A 22,943-nucleotide genomic window follows, 5' to 3' on the forward strand; every position below is an offset into this window, starting at 1 on the left:
GTCCCTGTGCCTCCACAGAGCCTCATTCTTACAGATCAGCTTTCACATCAGGCCCTAAATATTATAACTAGTGAGAGTTCTTATGTTGAAAATGACTGAGTTTGGTGACCCATTATCTTTGCCCTTAAAGAGCAGGACCTATTAATAACAGTGTATGAAGGGAGTGGGGAAGGGGGGAGTGTGTGTGAGAGAAAGTGAGTGTGCAGAATGGTTCAGGCAGTGTACTTTTTTTAACTGCCTGGTCCCCTAACTAACTTATTTTTTTTAAACAAATAGTTGGAGAATTGGGCTCCACCATTATTAAATACCCATTGAAAGTCCATTTCCTAGTACACAGCTGTGCATGTTATAGAAACCATCACGACAGAAATCCTAGTATCCATCTAAACAGTGAGGCAAATATTCAATAAAGGTTTAAACTGATTTTTTTTATTATAGTTATAAATTTTCGCTTATTTCTGATTGCATGGAAGTAGCGAGATTTGAATGTGGAGAGGCTGGGGAGCTTGACAAACCAAGATGGGGGGGAACTTTCCATGCATAAAAGGAACAGGAGTACTTGTGGCATCTTAGAGACTAACAAATTTATTTGAGCATAAGCTTTCCATGCATAGTGACAGGTAATGGGCAGAAGGAGAGAGAAGACATGGAGATGAGATGACAAATTACACTCCTTGGACAAACATAATTCAATACTACAGAGGGCTACTTACGAAAAAACATTAAGATTTTAAAGTTGCTGTTAGTGAGTGGCCTCCCTAGAAGTAGCACCTCTAAATAAACATTGGGAAACATTGGGGAGGAAGTTTTGCAGTGGTGTGCTGCTACTTTGGTGAACATAGGACCTCAGTTTCCATAGGTCTCAATCTATTGCCTTTCACCAGGGTGGCGACTGTCCTATTTCTGTCTCTTTTTCCACCTCTTGCTATGGAATGTTCTCCCTATAGTTTTTGAGTAATCCACAATCTTGTTCCACACAGTTATGGACAAAATTAATCTCTGCAGGGCCTGTAAGCTAACAAAAAATATATATAATAATTAAAAATCAGTTATTCATTCTTCTGGGCTTCCCAGTGCATCCTACCTTCAAATAACTCTTTTTGGCATAGGGAATGTCTAAATTTTATGTCTTGTACAGTGTGAAGTACATTTTACACTTAAAAAAAAAAATATTTTTTTTAATTGTGGCAAGCTCCAACTTCTGTCTGGCTCAGTAGTTGCCAAAAACCCACAAAACCCTAAATCAAAAACACTACCTACATTCCACAGTTGAGCCCCACTTCTGCAAAGATCTATGTGCGGGCTCTACTTTAAGCTTGAGTTACGGTGGATAAAAATTGATTGTCGATTAATTGCAGTTAACTCACGTGATTAACTAAAAAAAATTGCAATTGATCAGTTTTAATTGAACTGTTAAACAATACAGTACCAATTGATTAAATATTTTTGGATGTTTCTCTGCATTTTCAAATATATTGATTTCTATTACAACACAGAATACAAAGTATACACTGCTCACTTTATATTTTTTATTACCAATATTTGAACTGTAAAAATGATAAAATAGTATTTTTCAGTTCAATCTATCGTAAAAAAGCAGCTTATAAATGTCAATATTTTTTGTGCTTTGTTTGTTACATAACTGCACTCAAATGAAACAAAGAGAAACTTCAGAGCCTGCAAGTCCACTCAGTCCTACCTCTTGTTCAGCCAATATATATATCATTCTGCCATATATTTCATGTTATAGTTGTCTCCAATGATGACTTGGCACATGTTCATGTTAAGAACACTTTTGCTGCAGATTTTACAAAACGCAAAGAAGGTACCAATGTGAAATTTCTAAAGATAGCTACAGCACTCAACCCAAGGTTTTAGAATCTGAAGTACTTCCAAAATTTGAGAGAGATGAGGTGTGGAGCATGCTTTCAGGAGTCTTTAAAAGAGCAAAATTCTAATGAGGAAACTACAGAACCCAAACCACCAAAAAAGAGAATCAACCTCCTGGTGGCATCTGACTCAGAGGATGAAAACGAACATGCATCGGTCTGCACTGCTTTGGATTGTTACTGAGCAGATTGTGTCATCAGCATGGATTCATGTCCTCTGGAATGGCGATTGAAGCATGAAGGAACATATTAATCTTTAAAGCATCTGGCATCTAAATATCTTGTGACACCATCTACAAAAGTGCCATGCAAATGCCTGTTCTCACTTTCAGGTGACATTGTGAACAAGAAGTGGGCAGCATTATCTCCTGCAAATGTAACCAAACTTGATTGGCTTGATTTGCTGACCAAGAAATAGGACTGAGTGGATTCATAGGCTCTAAAGTTTTAGATTGTTTGTTTTTTATTTTGAAATGCAGTTTTTTTGTACTTAATTCTACATTTGTAAGTTCAACTTCATGATAAAGAGATTGCATACAGTATTTGAAAAATACTATTTCTTTTGTTTTTTACAGTGCAAATATTTGTGATAAAAAAATAAATATAAAGTGAGCAAATATAAACTGGATACTTATGTGTCTAACTCACTTTCTGAAGTGCAGTATTTGAGCTGTAAACAGTACAGGAAGTATTGGTCCTTAATTCAACAAGACTTTGTGAAATTTAAAAAAAAAAAAAACTTCTGTGAGCTTGTTGGGCTTTGCACCTTTTTAAAAAAAGAATCTAAAATGCAGACTTAAATTGGCTGACAGCATTGTTTTAATGAGAACCAATCCTCCATCATAACCAGCATGTGAGACAAGTGAGTGAACTGAGGTAGGGCATCAGAATAGAGAAATCTCTTTCTTATGGCAGCTAAAAGAGTGTGAGGGGGATTTACATGTATTGTTTTGATTAATGTAAAATATTTTAATGAAGGAGTCCTGAGTTGATCTTTAGTCAAATGTTAGCAGTGGGTTATGAACTGTATTATATGGATTACTAGAAGATTATTTCTGTCAACTTGGAGAAATCTTAAAATAAAATTTGTAAGACTTTGTCAAGAAATTTGAATGGCTATAGCTTTTGAACACCTGTTTGTGGCTGTGAACTTGGAGTTCTGTAGTCACAACACTCACAGTAATACTCTTTCTGTGTAATATGCTGTTTGACTTCAGATATAATTATGTTTCTTTAAATATGCTTCAAAACATGCTGCTTTTTAATGGAGCAAATCCTATGTAAAACTATCAAGGAAACTGGAAAGATGACCTTTTGGCAAGTTTTTTCTTAATCTGAATTTAAAGTGAGCTGAAAATCACTTATTTCCTGGTATGGTTTATTCTTTCCAATGTCTTATCCAGAACATCTTCATTTCTCAAGCTTTATCTAAAAATAATTTGTACCTTGGCATTCACACCTAAGACCATATGAAGGAACTGTAGTAATGAGCCCTTTAAAATGGCAAAATAAATGAAATCTCATTATCTTCCTTGTCCGTTTCTTAGGAAAAGTTTTTTTCTTCAGCCAGTTTGATATTCTTACGAGATGTTGGTGGGGGTTTTTTCTTCCTTCATCTTCTGGCCCCTGACCTAAACCGAATAAAGTGCATCTTAAAAGATTAGGCTTAATATATTTGATTTTTTTTTTCTTTTGCAGAATTGCTTCAAGCAGGATGGTACCATTCAGTTTTCCTCTATCAAAATGTGCACTTTGGGATCCAACACCTGTGGGAGATGTTATTGGCGCACACATCAGTTATTACAGGTATAAGTAAGACTTGTTCCTCTTCAAGATACAAATAATTAAATTACAAGGGGGCTCTTCTGAGTATGTGCAGAACACTATTCTACAAGTTGCATCCTGGGTATTCAACCTTGTTAAAGACTGTTCCAGTATCAGTTCATCATGTGTGGATGGTAAAGCTTTATTAAATTGTATTGTGCTGAGGAAGATTAACTTTTGTAGGGATCTGTTTATCCCTTACACCTCTACAGATGGGATTTTGATTTCCCCAACCCCACCCTGCAAAAGTAGTTCTGTGCTGGAAATCTACAGCATCTCAGGGTGGGACTGCGAGGAAGGGCTGTCAGCAGCATCTCTTCGTCCAATGGCAAATATCCATGTTCATTTGTTTTGTCAGAAGCAGTAAATACTTGTCTTCTCTGCCTGCGCTTCTGGGGAGAAAAAAGGAGTTTGCTTACCACTGCATTGCTTCCATGGTTTTAGTAGGAACTGTCCTCCCAGGGAGGCAAAAAAACAATGGGGAGGAAATCACAGTGAGCACAGTATAAATATCTAGCTAGAGGGTTTCTTCCTTCTGAAGGACTGGGGAGTCCCTTCTTTGTAGATCAGCATAATCAACAGGTTGAGAAGCCCCGGTGAAAAATACCCGCCCCTCAAGAGAGAAGGTGGAAGGAAACTATAAAGTATAATGATGATGGCAAACCTCTTGTTTCTTTAGGCCAGTTGTCCTCTGCCGCTACATGTCTGCAGGAAAGAGAGATCCTGATAAAAGCAAACTCCAAAATGCTGAACTAAATTAAAACTCAACCTGGAAATCCTAATTAAGTGAAATGTTTACAGTCCTGTAAACATGTCAAAAGTTCTGACAAATACTCTTTTTAAAATAAGTCAGAAGGCAAATCCTGGCCCTCATCAGTTCCTAGGCCAGTACGTGTCAGACCTGGGATGGGGGGAAGGGAAGTGGGAAAACCTGTTTGCACTGGCATGCCCTTGAGAATAAAAGCTGTGACCCTCATGATTTAAGAGGGTCAGATGGTAAAGAGGGTGTCAAAAGTTTGGTTATTCAAACAAAGTCCATTAACATTAGGAGAGGAAAAATCCTGCAACACAGCAGTGCAAGTGTAACAGCAGAGAGAATAATCTTTTACCAGCCGAGGTGAGTACTAGTTGAAGACAACATGGTTGCCTTCTGGGCAACCTAGAGATGCTATGGGTGCTTCACCAAAAAAATAAATCTAGATAACTGCCTGTCAATGACAGGAAAATGTTCTTTTAATGGAGGATTAATCAGATTTGTACAAAATCTTCTGTGAAATTAAGCATTGAACAAAGTGAGGCATAGTGTGCAGGGGGCATTGCAGTAGTTCAGACATGTTCCTTTTCAGTTGAGCAGGCTGTACTTTTGTTACACCTCTGCCATTTACGGATTTTTCTCACAGTATTCCTGAACCCTTTACAAGGTAGTTCCAAAATAGGCATTCATTGGTTAAAAATATGTTAAAGACTTAAAAATGTAACGCTTTCCTAACCATGACCAAGTAGGATTTGGGCCACACTTACAGCATTCTCACAGACAGCTTCAGTCTACAGTCATCTCTTGACGTTATGTTCTTCACAGACAGCTCACAATCAAAACTCGACATGCAGCTTCAAGCTAAAAAATTTCTGAGGCTTATTGCACCTAGGTTCTACTATTCTTCCTGTTACTCTAATATCCAAATCTCTTCCTGTTTAGGGCATAGGATTGTTTCATTGTAGTAAAATATTGGTTTTATTCTTTGAAATAGTTTATTCAGGACAAAAATTTTATATATTAAAACTTCCTAACTATACCAAAAATATTCTTGTTTATATAATATTCATAGAAATCATTGTTAATGTTGGTATTAAACACATTCATTGTCTCTTTCCCCCCTCCTGTGCCCCTCTCCTTTCCCCCCCAGAAATCCCAAACTATTGATGATGGAGAAGGCTCTTCGTCTTGCCTATCGCCATGCTAAGCAGAGTGAAAGAAAGTTCTTTTCCTGTTTTTTGCTTGGGACTCTTGCAGTGGATGAAGGTAACTCTTTCTTTTTATTTTTTAACCTACATGAATGTTTTATTAAATCGTTTGTCACTAGCTTGCATCTTTCTGCATTTCTGGTGATTGAGCAAGCCTCAGTCAGTGAACTGAACTTGATGGTTTTGGTATGCAAGATGCAGTATTCTTCTCCACATCCACTCTTTTTTACCATATTTTTCCCCCACCCCAGATGATGAAGGTGTATCACTGACAATAGACAGATTTGATCCCGGTCGAGAAGTAACTGATGGTTCAGGGAAAGTCCCCACAGCACCTCTTCCTGGAGACTTTTTGATTCCATGTACAATTAGTGCTCGGGGATCTTCCTCTGGAGATATTATAGTGCACAATTCTGAAGACTTCAACTTAGCTTTTAAGGTAAGCCACTCCTAGCAACTTTCTGATCTCTTAAAACAGTGACACAGAAAGGAGACTAATGGCTTTCGGTATCTTTTTTTCACCTCCCTGCCATTCATCTAAAGCCAAACTAGAAGAGCAAAGGCCAGAAGGTTACCATTTAATGGCCAATGTGAAGAGAGTTGTTCTCAGTCCACATCATGATTGTCACCAGTAAGCTCCTTTTTTGGCAATCTCAGTAGAAATTCCTAAGACAAAATGAGCATGAAGACAAAACTCCTTTTCGTTCCTAGCTGAAACTCTCCCAGAATGGTGGGATAATATGGGAAGATCTCGCTCTATTGATGGTGTCACATCATTTTTGTGAATAACTATTTCCATCTGCAAGGCAATATTCAACACTAAAGATCCACAAAGTGCAAAAAAAAAAACAACCAAAAAAATGAACCTAAACCCTCTTTAGTGGTTGATTTACAGTGTATAAAGAAAGTAATGCATGATTTTGGGTGGATTTTTTGTTTATATATAAGGAACATCAGTTCTTTAGCCCTGACCCTCAAAAGCCAAAGAGAAGTAAAGAATCCTCTTTGGGTACGTCTAAACAGCAGCTAGACACCTGTGGTTGGCCTTTGCCAGCCAACTCTGTTTCATTACAGTGTAGACTTCTGAGTTCTAGTATCCTCCTACCTTGCCGGGGTCCTAGAGCCCAGGCTGCAGCCTGAGCCCTCAAGACTACACTGTAACATAACAGCCCCGCAGCCTGAGTCAGCTGCCACCGGCCAGCTGTGGGTTTTTCATTGCAGTGTAGGCATACCCTTTGTTGCTGCAGAAACTGAAATAATTACATCACAAGAGACAGCAAGATAAGACAGCTTTCCAAACCTTCTGTTACAATAGGACGGGATATCTAGTTACACTGATTAGTTTTGCTGTTTTGAGAATTTTATTTCAAACTGATTTCTACTGAAGTCTGAGAGCTAATCTTAGGGTTTCAGTCTGTTAGGATTTTTTTTTATCCTTCTCTAGTTCTCCAGTTGGTCCTTCAAGCAAAAGGAGTAAGGCAAGCCCTGATGATGATGACTCCCCCCGCCCCCTGCGCCACGGTTAAAAAATAAAGCAGAAAAATGCCTCATTCTTTTTTTTTTTTGCATCAAAAAGTATAAGTAATAAAAGTTTCTCTGATGTTCATCTTTGAAGAAAGAAATAATCAATTATACTATTCCTGAGCTTAAAGTTAAATATGTGCTTAAGTCTTTATAAGATCAGACCCCAAGATGAGTTTGTGTGATTGGTTTAGGACCCAGTTAATTTAAAACAAAAATGTCAGGAATGCTTTGGTAGGGCATGTTGCACCTTGTATTGTTTGTGCATCCCTTAACACTCTCAATACTTTGTGTATTATCTAGACTATGAAAAACATTTAACGTGTTAGTGTGTAGAAACAGTATACCAGTAACTACAGATATGGTACATAAACAAAAGATAAGTTACACAGATAACTTGTGAAGTAATGTGGTAAACTATCAAGAATGTGTGTAAACAGGATAACAAATGTAAATCTAGTAGGCTTAACAGCTGAACTAATTTCCTTTTCTACAAATTGTATAAATGAGAGCTGTACATCTTTAAATATTTTAAGCCTAGCTTAAGTAAACCTCTTCCTTGTCAAACTCTTCTGGGAGAGAAGGGATATTTGTTTTTCCCCAAAGAGGATATTTCAAGGAAACAGAGAATCTCAGGCAGCTAAACATTTTTTCCTTCTACCCTTGCCTTGTGACTGTACTTATAGGGTGGCTCTTCATATCTTGAAAAAGCAATTTATGTTTCAGTGAATAATTTCCTTGTGATTGCACATCCATTTTGTGTTATGAGGGTTTCTTGAATGCAAGCAATTGTCCCATTGCCAGGTTTTTGATAAACTAATTTTTGGATTTCATATTACTATTTACTATGTTCAATACAGTCACGAGCTGTTTGAAGAAGGGGCTGATCCTTTGTGTTTAAACAATGCCTGGCACAATGTTGGCCCTGATTCATGACAGGCACCTAGGCATTACTGTAATATACCTGTTATGTATAAATATGGTGTATAAAGACTAATCTCAGCACTTTTTGCCTCTCCTAGGGACTTGAACACAGTTTGTGCAGTAGAGACTCTTTGGATCTTTCCAAACTGCTCCCCGTAAGAGTTCACATTGCTTCAACAGAGAACATGGACAATCTAAACTTTGATTTTCACTGGGCAGCTGTTTCTATAACAAATACTTTAGAATACACTCCTGTAAAATCTGTCCCAATTATTCCTACAGCCCTGGCAAGAAACTTGAGCAGTCATATGAATATTGCACAGATTCAGGGGACTTATAAATGTGGGTAAGTTCAATGTTAAAACTTTCAGGCATGAAGTGCTGGTCAGTTGAATGTCCTCGGATCAGTTAGGTGGTGCAGGGAAATTATCTCCCATTAGTGTCAGTGGCTTAGCCTTCAGCTGTCTTTATGAGGAAGCAGGAAGGCATAAAGGATATTATTTCTGATTTAGCTTTCAGTATCTTGAATAAGAGGGCTTACACAGTGAGCACAGGAAGCTAGTCCTCCTGGAACAGGAATCGAGGGACATTCTGCACCGTTCTGTTCAACTAGAGCTATTGCTTTTGACTTTAATAGGGGGAGGATCAGTCTACAGGAGGAAAAAGAAAAACAATTACTGTTTTATTAGCTTTAAAAACAGTCTGTAGTGTTTTTTTAGATTATCGTATCAATATAAGTGCTAGACCCGGAAGTGAAGATCAGGCCATTTCAGTCAAAGCTCACCAATCTTAAACGCATTTGTAAATACTCACAATAAGATAACATTAGAGAATCTTAATTTTTGTCTGATTGTTCTATTGTTAATAGGGTGCACTGAGAATTTCATTTATGATATACATCAAGTAGTTTGAGCCTTCAGTGCTGTCAGGATTTTTGTCCTAGATCCTTGACCATTCAAAATGTAGACTTTTTTTTTCTTCCCTCCAACCTCCTCCTTTTATAACTTAAAATGTGACACATCTTACTACTTTTCTGGGTTCGTCAGTGCAACCAATATATTAAACTGACTGTAGTGGCTTCAATAACAGCTTGATGAGTTGTTGATAGCTAGGAAATAAGCCTGAGAATATCCATTCTTTCCCAAGATATGAGTACTTTGGCCACCTGAAGCCTTCATACAGCATCTTCTGAAAACATGCTTCCATCACAGGATTTTCTTTCTTTAAATGTTGTTCTGGAGTTCCTGAGTCCTAGAACAAACACTTAGCCTGTTATGTTCCAGATATCTTACAATGGACCAAACCCGAAAACTACTTCTGGTGCTGGAATCTGATCCCAAGGCTTATGCTTTCCCATTGGTTGGAATGTAAGTATTTGGCTAGTTTTGTATAATGCCTTTTCCTGATACTAGTATAGTTTTGTCACTTACTTGGATGAGTGTTTAGTGAAGGATATAACAAGTCCATTTCTAATGGCAGGTTTTTCCTTTCCCCTTTAGTTGGCTGAGTGGCATCACTCATATCTACAATCCACAGGTCTGGGCCTGCTGCCTGCGTTATTTGTTCAGTTCTTCAATTCAAGAAAGGTAAATGGCTTAAACTTTATTTGATGGAAGTCTTGTTTGAGCTACTTAACATCAGATGCTATGGAAAACTTGCTTTTGGTTTGATCACGTGCACACCTTGTTGGAACGTTGGCTCTATATAAGTGTAACTGGGTGAAATTGCGTGGCCTCTGCTAGTAAGGAATTCTGACTAGAAGATGATATAATGATGCCTTTTGGCCTTAAAATCTACTAATATGAAAATAAATTACTAATGTTCCTGAATATTAATTTCAGAAAATTAGTAAGTTGGGTCAGTATCTGTCTAATTACTTTTGGGAGGGGGAAGAATAGGTGTTAGTTTTTAAAATGGAGGACTACACATCCCAGTTCTTATTTTCCTGACTCTTAAGGCAGCTAATCTCTTCTCCTCCTTTCCACTCCCTTCCGCAAACAGACATTATTTTAAGAGTTCCTAGTACTCTTTTCTTGTGTACCAGTTTTTGGTTTATCTTCCCTTGTTGTCTACCATTTTTTTTACTCATGTCATTTCCTGTTCATATAATCCTTCCATGAACTTCCAGCACTAGAAGTCAATGCTTGTTTTGGAGCCTTAACACCAGCAATACATACCTGTGACAAATAGCTAACTGGTAGCGTTTTTTCCCAATCCTTATGGGACAGAGTGCCACTCTGTTTATGTGGGTTAAAAAATGCACTGCACTTCATGATTAAATACTAAGAATGTAGTTCTGTGGCCTGTTTGTACCATTCATTAAAATTAGAATTTATTGGCCCTGAAATTAAACTTGAAAAACACAGTTTGCCATTATCTGCCCCCGAAGGGACAATCAACTTACAAATAGGTACATAATTTCAGACAGTTCAGATTTATGACAAGTGTTACTTGTAACAGTAATATCTATAATTACTTAAACTGAAAATTTAGAGGAAGATTTTGCTATTTCTCTGTATTTGACTGCACTTCATATAGTGTACTCTTTCTCTGTATAGTCAAGTTAGCAAGGGGGTAAGCTGTCTAGCTAAAAAGACCATTAGACATTCAGTGGGGGGGGGGAAAAATAACTTTTTTTTTTTCTTTTTAATCAGGATGTACTGGTTTAAGGGTGCTCTATCACTTAATGGAATTTTGAAATTAGCCACATCAAAAAATTTTGACTTTCCCTCTTGATTGTCTTTGTTCACTTCTCACAAACATAAAGAAATAGCCAACCTGCAAATGAAATTATTTTCATGATATTTGAAAACTAACTTATGAATAAACTGTACCGTTATCCTCAGTCTACATTTACTTTTTCATTTGTTCTTGATCTTGGGTTTCTTTGTTTCAAATGCTGAATTGGACTTACACATTCAGTGTTGTTCATCTGTAGAAAATGTTAGTATATTATAGGATTAAGTTAGCATCCTCCCCAAACACTCATTTCAGTATGTTCAATAGAAGAGTTCTTCTGAGTATGTAGGAACAATTGAAATACTTTATTTAAAATAGAGGTTCACTGCTTGAACTTTTAGAAGCAAGCAAGCGATCAGTTAAGATGCTACAACATTGGATCTCAAAGCGCGACAGTTCTGTCTTGACATCAGCTCTGTGAATGGATTCCTCCATTTTTGGATGCTAAGTGATCTAGAATAGCATTTTGTTGTTTTGTTTTGTTTTTTTAAAAAGTCCACAGTCTCCTTACTGTTCTCTCCACATACAGCATCAGTGAAAGGTCTAGCTGTTTTTGTATGCAGTTCCATACAGAATTCAGCTAAAAATGAGTATTGATATGTTTCATCTTGATTAGCCGGATGTTCCTCATTTTTCAGTGAACCATACAGAAAGTTTAGTTGGCCAAGTGGATTTTTCCTGTTTTGTAAAATAAGTAATTTTTTTTTTTTAAATGAATGATTTTTCTTTTACCTAGGGTTCTTTCGGAGTCTGGAAGTTTCCTGATTGTTCTCTATTCGCTGACCCACAAGGAACCAGAGTTTTATGAGTGCCTTCCGTACAGTGGGCAAACTGAACTAGGGTTTCAGCTACTAACAAGTAAAGAAACATTACATCTCTTCAAAGTAAGTGGCTTGGTTGACTAATACATCTTCATGTATGTTGTATTTTGATAATTAAAAGCTACACTGTAGCATAAAGTTAGAAATTACTAATATGACTTGCACAAATACAGTGTTAGTGTAGCTCTAAATCTAAGTTTATTACAGTAATTACTCTAATTTCCTAAGTTATGAAAGACTTAAAACCCAAGATGTCTTCCAAAGTCTGCAATTGTTTAACTATCTAATCGTGGCAAGTGCTAAAAAATATTCTGCATATGGACAAACACCAAGAAGTTAAACTTGTCATGGCACAGCCCCTCCTTATGTATGGTCAACAAAACTCTGGGACATAACAGATTTAGAAGTAATATGAGCAGTGTTATGCCACTAGTTTGTGTGTCCCATGTACACTGTGGGCTTGTCTACATCACAAAGTTGCAGCGCTGGTGAGGGGGTTACAGCGCTGCAACTTAGGAGGTGTACACATCTGCAGGGCATCACCAGCGCTGCAACTCCCTGTTTGCAGCGCTGGCCATACTCCCGTTTTGTCTCGGGTGTAGAGGATCCAGCGCTGGTCATCCAGCGCTGGTAATCAAGTGTAGACACTTACCAGCGCTTTTCTTGACCTCCGTGGAATAAGCAGGTATCCCAGCATACCTGAGGAAGCCTCTCCTTCAAGCAGGTCTCTTTCCCTGCGGTTTGCAGGGGGGTCCGGGGAACGCGAGAGCAAACCGCGGGGAAGCTGGTCTCCTTCCCCGGTTTGCTCTCGCGTTCCCCGAACCCCCAAGCAAGCAGGTCTCCTTCCCTGCGGTTTGCAGGGGGGTTCGGGGAACGTTAGAGCAAACCGCGGGGAAGCTGGTCTCCTTCCCTGCAGTTTGCTCTCGCGTTCCCCGAACCCCCGAGCAAGCAGGTCTCCTTCCCTGCGGTTTGCAGGGTGGTTCGGGGAACGCGAGAGCAAACCGCGGCGAAGCTGGTCTCCTTTCCCGGTTTGCTCTCGCGTTCCCCGAACCCCCCTTGAAGCCGCCCAACAGCGCTGAAGTGTGGCCACATCTAACACCACTTGCAGCGCTGGTTGCTGTAAGTGTGGCCACTCTGCAGCGCTGGCCCTATACAGCTGTACTAATACAGCTGTAACAACCAGCGCTTCAAAATTGTAGATGTAGACATACCCTGTGTAGGTGGAAGAACAATCCTGGCTGTTGCATGATAGTTCTGGAAGAAGTAGTAAATTGTGTTGCCCCACCCCTTTCCATTTTATAGGAACTGAGCAAAAAGGGGAAAATGTCAGGAATAGTGACTGGTTTGTGGCTTTCTTGCTGTTTTTAAGAGTGCAACTGCTATATATAAGTACATGAGAGACAAGCTAGGTGCAGTAATATCTTCTGTTGGACAACTTCTGTTAATAAGAGAGTCAAGCTTTTGAGGTCGCTCCAGAACCTTGTGTCTCTAATATCCTGGGACCAACACGGCTACAACAACACTGCATACAACAATAAAAGTATATCTTCGTTGTACTGTTTTCAAAGGAAATTTAAATTGCATCAGTAGTATCCAGCCTTTTCAGCCTGAGGTCCAGAAAGGTTAAGGGGCCACAGTCAATACCTTAACTCTTCTCTGGGCTCAGGCAGAGCCAGTCAAGCTCCTGGCCTGCTCAAAGTAGGGCTCCTACATCCTGGCAGGGAAGTAGGTAGAGGAACAGTCTGAGTTACTGTCTCCTGCAATGCTGAAGGCTGCCAGGAGGGGAATTGCTGAGCAGCTACAACAAGGAAGGGACAGCAGCTGCTCACTATTCATGGTTCACACCAGATCTGCTTCTAGAGCTGCCGGGAAAGCAGTGGGAGACAGGTGGGAGGCATCGTTACTGACTCCCTGTAGTGATGAGCCTGATTCATAAACTTGAGTAGCAGATTTGCAGGGCATTTTACAGGGAACGTATTTTTTAATTGGTAACCAAATACAAACTTTTTTCTGTTTTTGATAGCCATTATATAGCACGTTAGGGCAGCCGGTTGGATGCCACTGACTTGCTTCAGATTTCATTAATGCAACTCATTATTTAATTTCAGAATGTTCAACCTTCAGACAAGCACCCTATTCAATTTGAGCTGAATGCAGAAAAACAAAATGCAGAAACTGAGTTCTTCAGCAAAGTTTCCATGAATCTTTCCATTAGAAGGTGAAGAATCTTTCTCAAGTGTCATATTTATACACAGTCTATTTTCAACATCTGTTATTGGGTGAAGTTCTTAACCTGTGTTATGTGTTTCAGGCTAGATGGTAATAAAATGGTCTTATCTGTCCATAAAGTCTATTAATTATGGATCACTTGCACCTTACCTAACTTAATGGCTTTTCATGAAATAATGGCTTTTCATGAAATAAGGTCTACAAGTTGACCATATGTTTCTAGAGAAACTCTTGCATGTACCTATACTAGATATATTATTGGCATTAAAGGCTTTTACACACTTAAGTGGATGTTTCCTAAAATATGGATCTCCTCTAGTGTGCTGTATGACACTTAGTGTTGGTGAGTTCCAGTTGTCCAAGGAGGAATCTGTAACGGAAAACTGCTTGTATTCGTAAAATGCCTTTTTCCTTCTTATTTGTCAAAGCTGTGAGATGTGCATAGCAGGAATCTTGGTTTTTATAAATCTACCTTGCCATCAAAGCTTGTAGCTAACAATAAGATGGCCTTTATTCTGCTTAAAGCCATATTATATATTTTTTCCTCAACTCTTCCTTCCCTGTCAGTGTCTTACAGTGGGCCTGATAAATCGGTGCCTTGGCTTAAAATGTCATCTGAAATACTTGTATCTAGCAAAGATTCTTTGACTAAAAACTAGATAATCCAGAAAGGGATATTTATTTTTTCCACATTTTTTGTGATCCTTAGATCTTTTTGCCATCTCACGCTTCCTAGCCAGTCAGAAGAGAGATGTTTATCAGTGGTTCTTCCAAACTGGTAACAGTACTGCTCTGTAGATCTCCTGGTATGGACCACAAATGAGAAATGTCAGGATTCATGCACTCTGTCAATCCTATCATGTTAAAATACAAGTTACACCAGTGGTCCCCAACCTTTTTGTCTGGCGCCTGCCAGACGAAGGACCACTGCGGCAGTGGAGCACCCGCCGAAATGCCACCAAATTTCGGCGGGGACGCCTCTCGATGACGCCACTTGTCGACGGCAAGCGGCGTCATCGAGAGGCGTCCCCGCCGAAATGCCACTAAAATTTGGTGGCATTTCGGTGGGTGCTCTCCCGGGGGTCAGGATGTGGGCGCATTAAGATGCCCCTGCGGGCGCCATGGCACTCACGGGCACCGCATTGGGGACCACTGAGTTACACAAAGGTCTTTTATTTTTTAGTCCTCCTCAAGGCTCTTCCCCCAGCAAATTGTCAGTAAGTGATCATGACTCAGGTGTGGAAGATGAAGATTTATCTCCAAGACCAATTCCAAGTCCTCTTCCAGTGAGTCAACAGGTAACTTCAGTTTTTCTATACTGCCTCTCTTCCAGGGATTCTGGGCATTTCTAAACATTATAGATAACTATTTCCTAACTCAAAAAGTGTGGCAGGGAGCACATGGGAATTCTATATTTTAAATCATCAAGTCCAGGTAACTCGCTCTTTTAAAACTGTTGGAGGCAAACTGAGGAGCTCTCTGGATCATTAATGTTGATTTTTTTTTTTTTCAATAAGTCCTGGAGCACTGGGGAAATTCTGGAGGAAAGTTAATGTCCCAATTTTTTTAAAAGGGTAAACATATATGCTCTAGGAATTTATTTTGAGGCAGTTCTGTGGCCTGTTATACATGTTAGACTACATAATTGCAATGATACCTTCTGGCCTTGGTATCTGATCTCAAAGTGCTTTGACAAACATAATTTCACCACACCTTGGGGGAGGTAGACATGACTTTTTTAAGCTAGCTACTTGGTAGCAGAACTGGAGGACCCAAGAATCTTGACTCCAAGTTCAGTCTAATCCTTATCGCTGGTAATATAGTTCCTTCTGATGAAATGCTGCAAAGTGCAATAGCAGTTGTGAATAGAAACTCACTGGTGTTAGATGTGAACCTGCAGGGTAAAGCCAGCGGAACCATACTTGCCCTAGAATTGTTAGGGAACAGCGGTGTCTCCTCCCTTTTGGCAAGGGGAGAGGCAGCAGAAAAACTGACTAAAGAGTATGTTTCTGGGTAGGAAGATATGAAGGTCCCCTGTCTAACAGGAACACCTGTTTTTTCCTTTAAATTCTGTTCTGTGCTCCAGAAGCTATAAAATGCACCCATTCAAAAAACTTAAATACCCAGAAATCAGTAAATATCTAGTAATTCTAGACTTAAGTACACTAACTTAAAATCCCCAAGCTAGGGATGTGTTAGCTGCCTGGGCTGGGAGTATTGTGAAGGGCACACTCCATCCTGAAAGGGAAGGACCATGCTACTCGAGCAGTCTTGCCACTGTTTCTCTCCCAAACACCCATCCCCCCAGAGTAACACATTGACTCTGACTCTTAGACCCAACATCCGGGCCTCTTTAGTGGCAGGAATTTTGCCTCAGAACAGGGCTTTTACAGAATTCCTATCTTCCCACTCTTGGCTTCCTGTTGCCTTGAGCGTGTGGGGAAGAAGGCTTATTGACCTGAAGCAAAATTATCTGTCCCATATTTATTTTGGCTAAGAGTTGCAGAGAAGTGCTTTTAGAAACATAGGTCAAATAAGGTGACATGATGGTGCCCAAGCTAGCTTGACTTCACTCTTTTTTATAACTGTCTCCTATCCAGGTTACTAAGATCCATCCTTCGGTTCCTGAACTTTCCCTTGTCTTTGATGGCAGCTTCATGGAACCAAAACCAATGTCTCAGCCTATGGAGACTATGAATAACAAAAATCAACCGCTGCTGGTACCTCAGCCTAATAAAAAGACCTATTCAACAGGACCATTATACCAAAATCAATGCTTTGATAACAATAAACAAAGCTTCAGCACCCATGCTAGACATTCTTCATTGAGAAGGTTACAGAGCCAATTAAACCAGATAACTCCAACTTTAAAACCTTGCAGAGGAAAGCAGCTGCCACTACAGCAACAGCCTAATTGTAGGAGAGTTGGCCTTCAAACAAGAAAGAGTTCTGGATCCTCTTCCTCTTCATCATCCCCTTCCCCTTCAACACCTCGCAGTGGGCCCTCACCTAATACATCTGTGCATCAACCCAGGATGCCATCTGAAAGGCTTGTATCAAATCCTGATAGAGCCACACAAAGAAAAGGGAAACCTCCAGCAACGAGTCCCTCAACATCTAATTCTAAGCAGCCTCCTGGTGCCACACAGCCTCTCCAGTACAACTTTGCTTTTTCACATCAGAACTCAAGAAGACCAACAGAACTGCAGATGCCTGTCCCTCAAATGCCATCTTGCTGTCCAGCTGGTGTATGTAGTTGTCCACTTCATGGACATATCCAATACAGTTCAACAAATGCTTGGCAAGGACTGGTTAAAATGGGCACCAATGATGCAGAAATCCAATCTGATGTTCCTCAAGAGAGCGCGTATTCAGTTTTCCAGCAAAATGTCACTTGTCCAAATACTTGCTGTAGTCCAATACATACCCCAAGTAGTTCTGTAACTCATGGGTACAATGGGAAAATGGGGAGTTGTTCTCCCCTTGGTAGCAGTTTATCACCTGGGTCAAGACTTTCTTCACATCCAAGCCCTTGCCATCTCCAGTCTTGTGCAGCGCATTCAGAATGCACACATGCACCTGCCCCTAAAATGGGGTCAAATAATGGAATGATGGGATTATCTCCAGATGCTTACAGGATTCTTACAGAACAAGACAGGCAGCTGAAATTACTTCAAGCTCAGGTTTGTTTGGGAGGTTTTCTCTTCTTCCCTCTTACTGATAGATACACTCTGGTAAATGTGTTCTGAAATAACACTAATGAAAATAAGTTGGTTATAGCTATCTTTTTTTGGTTGGAATAAGGGATCCTGTCAAATTGGGACTCAATTCTCTCAGTAGGCAGCTCTGCTAATGATTTGGTCTCTGTTAAAGCAAATTGAAAGCAAATTCATTTGATTTTTCTAATTAGATTATTTTGGAATTACAATCAAGTAACACCGGTAAATATTTGCTCTGCTTTCAGTAAACTGTTTTGTATTACTAGGAGATAGCTGTCTCTACCCATCCAGAAAGTAAACCGCACAGTTAAATGAGCCATGAACTAGTTTGGAATTAATATAAATATATGGTGAAAGCATGGTGCATTCTAATGTGTTTTCTTCCCCCATAACCAAATTTGCAACTTAATAGCTTATAACAGACTTGTGTGACCTCTTTTGAGAAACACGAGTACCTCCATTGTTTGCAACATGCTGTTGAAATTGAGCAGGGTCAAAGCACTGAGGTTGGAAGTGTGCTTTTCTTTTGGTTGTCCCATGGAATTCCATTCAGGATAAATTAAGTTGCCATTTTCCTTCTATCATTTGCATTCCTCTGGAAAATTGTCAGCCAGCCAAAATGGTAGGTGAACAAGAACATTCTAAAGAGCCAAGCTGCTTCCAGAGCAGCTGTAGCAACAGGAGGTGGAGCCAAGCCAGACTCCCTTCCTCCCACTTCTCCTGATTATACCCCCTTCCTCCTCCATGGACTTAGCGTGAGGTACCAATGGCCCATTCTCTTCCTCAGCCTGGGCCCCAGGATGATAGCCGCCGCCTCCTGCAAGTTCGTGTGGTTCAAGTGTCAAGTTGAAGGTTCAGGGTTCAAATCCAGTGGATGATGCAAGAGGAAAGTGGAGGGACTGTAGTAATAACAGACCTTATCTGGTTTTGGTTTTGTTTTGTTTTAAAGAAACTAGGAAATGACATTGAAATAATATTATTTAGGTTGCAAAGATAAGCACTCCAAGGTTGATGTTAGATTTTTGGTTGCACATGAAACCTTAAGTCTGCCCCCTTATGCATATGCATTATGGCACAGTATTTAATTACATGATCATGTACTGTTTTTCCACAGTACCCTGGCCTCCTTTAGTGAACAGGATGGATGCAGAAGGGGTAAATCTGACTTTTCCAAGCTTTCGTGTACTTAGCTTTGCAACCTAAACCAGTTTTTTAACATGTTGGGAAGGGGGGCGCTATACAAAAGAAGCTAATGGGGGGCGGCTTCTAATGGGCATAGTGCAAATAGGTACATAAAAGCTTTTTGGTGTAGTTCTGCCAGCATGTCCTTAATTTGCCTGCTATTCCAAACTAAAAATAGATCATATAAATCATGCCAAACTCTCTGACGGTAACTAAAATACCATTAAACTTGTATTGCAACATAATCAGAATTTGAATCCAGATTTTCATCAATAAAAGTCTGGTATGGTAACTCGCTGTCAACTAGCATCCTGAATTTATTATACTTTCAGTACAAGTGATACTCTCCTAATAACTGTTCCAGATCCAGCGTTTGTTGGAAGCACAAACTCTTCAACCTTGTGAGAAGCAGTTGGAATTCGTTGCCATGGAAACACAATCTTCCCAAGGTTTGCACATGAGAAAAAGTGTGAGCATTGCTGTAAGCACAGGTAACACTTTTTTTAATTCCTTTTCAGAATGATGATATAAACCTGTTCTTAATATTGCTTCGACTTGTGCCTGATTTTCAGAAGTGCTGAGCACCCACCCCGCTAGTCATACTCAGTCCGTTGTTAGGGGCTAAGCACCTCAGAAAATCAGGCCTGTCTTTTGGGAATTGTCATGCAAGGTCAGACAGGAGTTCTTTTTGACAAGGAGATGAAGGCTTTGAATTCAACCCATGATTCAGTCACAAGAACTTTGGTCTCTTTTTCTTTATAAGCAAAATGATGTACATATTCCTGCTTTAGGTGTAATAGTTCTAATCCTCTATGGCATGCTATCAAATATTTATCCAGGACAACATTAAGGGTCTCCATTTTTTCCCAATACTATATGTTAGGTATTGATGTCATATCCTTCTTCAGGGGGAAATTGACTCCCTTTAATGTCAGTGAGTCACACAACTGAAGCCAGTAGGCCATAAACTAATGTCTGGTCCTAATAACCTTTTTTACAAGCTTGTGGCTGGTTGTGGAGTTATCTCCCACTCCAAATCTTACAGATGGGCACATCCCTTTCTTAAAGTAAATTTAGAGGAATACAAGACTAATTGTATTCCTATCTAGTTGTTTCATTTGTTAAATAAAATGCAGCATTTATTTGCTATTGTACATAAAGTAACACTTTTTAAATTGATGAACAATGTTAATTTTTGCAATTTTTTCATTAACTAATAGGGGTCACCAAATGAAATTTAATATGCAGCAGGTTTAAAACAAATAAAAGGAAGTTCTTCACAGGACACAGTCAACTTGTGGAACTCCTTACCTGAGGCGATTGTGAAGGCTAGGACTAGAACAGTGTTTAAAAGAGAACTGGATAAATTCATGGTGGTTAAGTCCCTAAATGACTATTAGCCAGGATGGGTAAGGAATGGTGTCCCTAGCCTCTGTTCGTCAGAAGATGGAGCTGGATGGCAGGAGAGAGATCACTTGATCATTGCCTGTTGGGTTCACTTCCTCTGGGGCACCTGGCATTGGCCACTGTTGGTAGACAGATACTGGGCTAGATGGACCTTTGGTCTGACCCAGTACAGCCATTCTTCTGTTAACTAAAAGCAACTTCCTCAGATTTTTTTTTTTTCCTGAACGATGTTTTAGAACTTAGAATCATAGAATATTAGGGTTGGAAGGGACCTCAGGAGATCATCTAGTCCAACCCCCTGCTCAAAGCAGGACTAATTCCAAAATCCCTAAATGACTGAACTCCCAGCCCTGGGTTTAGCAGGCCAATGCTATCCCTCCCCCCCCAACTTGTCAATTTAAAAACAAGAAACTAGTGAAAATAAAACCAAACACAGCAATGGCTTTTATTTCTTTATAACTGTAGAGCAGGGGCAGGCAACGTATGGCGCACGTGCTGAAGGCTGCATGCAAGCTTATTTTCAGTGACTCACACTGCCTGGGTCTTGGCCACCAGTCCAGGGGGCTCTGCATTTTAATTTAATTTTAAATGAAGCTGCTTCAACATTTTAAAAACCTTATTTACTTTACATCAATAGTTTAGTTATATATTATAGACTTTTATAGCAAGAGACCTTCTAAAAACGTTAAAATGTATTACTGGCACGTGAACCGTTAAATTAGAGTGAATAAATTTAAGACTCGGCACACCACTTCTGAAAGGTTGCTGACCCCTGCTGTAGAGAATTAATTTATTGGAGAACAAGTGACCTTTTTAAAACTTAAAATCACAAACTGCATTAATTTTCCTTTGCTAGGTGCTAGCTTATTTTGGAATGCACCATGTGAAAAGCAAGAAGACTCTGTGTGTCCAGTTAAACAAGATGACACTGAAATATCTAAAGAAGATATAAGCATTTCTATTAACAGTGAGCAAGATACAAGTAATACAAGTATTGCCTCCTCATTAAAGGCTGTTGACATACCCAGCTTCGTAGAAAGTTGCCATGTTGCAGAAGAAGGAACTAACCAGGATGGACTCAGGTAAATATTTGATTTGAAAAATCTTGTTTGTGGGTGGTTGATACTCGTTCACTGTTTAGTTCACTGCCGTTTAAATAATGTCATGTAGAAGCAACTGACTTTTTTACAGAACATCGTCAGTTGGCATCTGACTTAACTAAATGTTCTATATAATTCCTTTTGCCTTTAATCCTGTCTCTGAAATCATTTGTGCAGATGTACCAAATATAGTTGCCTATGGCAATCGGGCACCTTTGGTGGCAGCTGTAGCTGATGGCAGCAAATCCCCCCTAGGTAACTTTTTAAAAAAAAAATTAAAAATGCAATGATCTTCCAAGCAATATTCTCATCCTCCCTTTAAATCACAAGGGGAAACGCTGCTATACTTAGCATTTTCCTACATGAGTTCTCCACTGCAGAGAGTTGAAGGTCATATGACTTGGTTATCTCTCTGGATTCTTCTGTGTTTCACACCTAATCACTGACTTTTTTCCCCTTGTGTTCTCACTGTGCTAAGTCAAAATATAGAATCTATTAATGTGGCTCTAGAATAAGCCATTTTGATTACTTTTAAACCTCCCAGTCATAATTTTACAATGATGTTAAGAAAATTTAACTCAAAGCACTTCCAGTATTAGAATGAGATTAGAGTTTTTCATGCGTAGAGTTTCTCAATCTTTTCCCTTGATAAAGAATCAAGTGTTTTTCATTTTCAGAAGCTCCATAAATATAAAATCCTGATCCAGTACATTTCACACGTGTAAAAAGCTAAGTGAAGACATACCATTCAGGTCAGATTAAATTAGATATCTAAAAATAGTCATGCTGGAAAAAGGTTAGTCATTAAACTGATAAACTATGGATTTCCAACTAACTTGGGGCTCTGAATTGGAATAGGGAAGAAGCATGCACATGTAGTTTTAGTTAATGTGAGCATTGGCTCAATCAGTCCTTTTCTAACATGACTGGTTTTAGAGAGAACTCTCTCCAGCACTGTTTTCTAACTTGGCTTTATACACGTGAACTATTTTGATGATTTCTTCATAGGAAGAATGCACAGTAGCATTGGGTTTTACCTGTTTGTTTTTGCTGGGGATAATGAATTGCTTCTCCTTGCAGTAATTGATTATCTGGCACAGCACATGATTTAAATCTTATCTCTTTCAGCATGCACTGTTGATTGGTTTGGGTTCCAATATTTCCACTATCGTTCATGTTTGTTTCTGGGAGTCACTCGGAGATCTGTCTGGGACCCCAGCATTATCATTCCTTCTGACCTCAACTGTTACACATTTGTAGATAACACCCAGATACAGTGGTTTCCCCATGCCCTGTGATAGTTCACTGTGGCATATCTGCCTTTCTGATGTGTGAAGACTTTGAATCAGATTCTTCCCTGAAGCTCCTATTCATGTCAGTAACAGTGAAATTTTTCATCTGAACTTCACTTATCTTATTGTAGAAACCAATTGGGTGCGTAGTACTGTGAACATACCATCCTTTCAGCCAGGTTGATATCTTCACTAAAACTAAAGTATGTGAAAATATCGGTATGTGTTTACAGTGAAACACAATAATACTTGTCACTAATATTTGTGTTAAAGTGACTTTGAACTAAAAAGCCAAACAAACAAACAGAGTCTTAAGGGCTTTGAAGAAGGAGTA

The 22,943-nt window shown here is 39.3% G+C and overlaps 1 protein-coding gene across 2 annotated transcripts in view; it reads left to right on the forward strand.

Annotated features, from left to right (window-relative positions):
* STIL (STIL centriolar assembly protein) overlaps positions 1 to 22,943 on the forward strand; it is a 30,662-nt gene that overhangs the window by 1,671 nt on the left and 6,048 nt on the right. For both annotated transcript variants that reach the window (XM_030571842.1, XM_030571841.1), the window contains exons 3-14: positions 3,588 to 3,695; positions 5,618 to 5,733; positions 5,927 to 6,114; positions 8,219 to 8,466; positions 9,404 to 9,487; positions 9,620 to 9,706; positions 11,596 to 11,743; positions 13,789 to 13,898; positions 15,093 to 15,207; positions 16,510 to 17,592; positions 19,175 to 19,301; positions 21,074 to 21,299. In XM_030571842.1, the coding sequence (XP_030427702.1) occupies positions 3,588 to 3,695; positions 5,618 to 5,733; positions 5,927 to 6,114; positions 8,219 to 8,466; positions 9,404 to 9,487; positions 9,620 to 9,706; positions 11,596 to 11,743; positions 13,789 to 13,898; positions 15,093 to 15,207; positions 16,510 to 17,592; positions 19,175 to 19,301; positions 21,074 to 21,299 (2,640 nt within the window). The remainder of the gene's footprint in view (positions 1 to 3,587; positions 3,696 to 5,617; positions 5,734 to 5,926; positions 6,115 to 8,218; positions 8,467 to 9,403; positions 9,488 to 9,619; positions 9,707 to 11,595; positions 11,744 to 13,788; positions 13,899 to 15,092; positions 15,208 to 16,509; positions 17,593 to 19,174; positions 19,302 to 21,073; positions 21,300 to 22,943) is intronic.

The sequence above is a fragment of the Gopherus evgoodei genome, chromosome 8, assembly GCF_007399415.2.
Source record: "Gopherus evgoodei ecotype Sinaloan lineage chromosome 8, rGopEvg1_v1.p, whole genome shotgun sequence".
NCBI lineage: Eukaryota > Metazoa > Chordata > Testudines > Testudinidae > Gopherus > Gopherus evgoodei.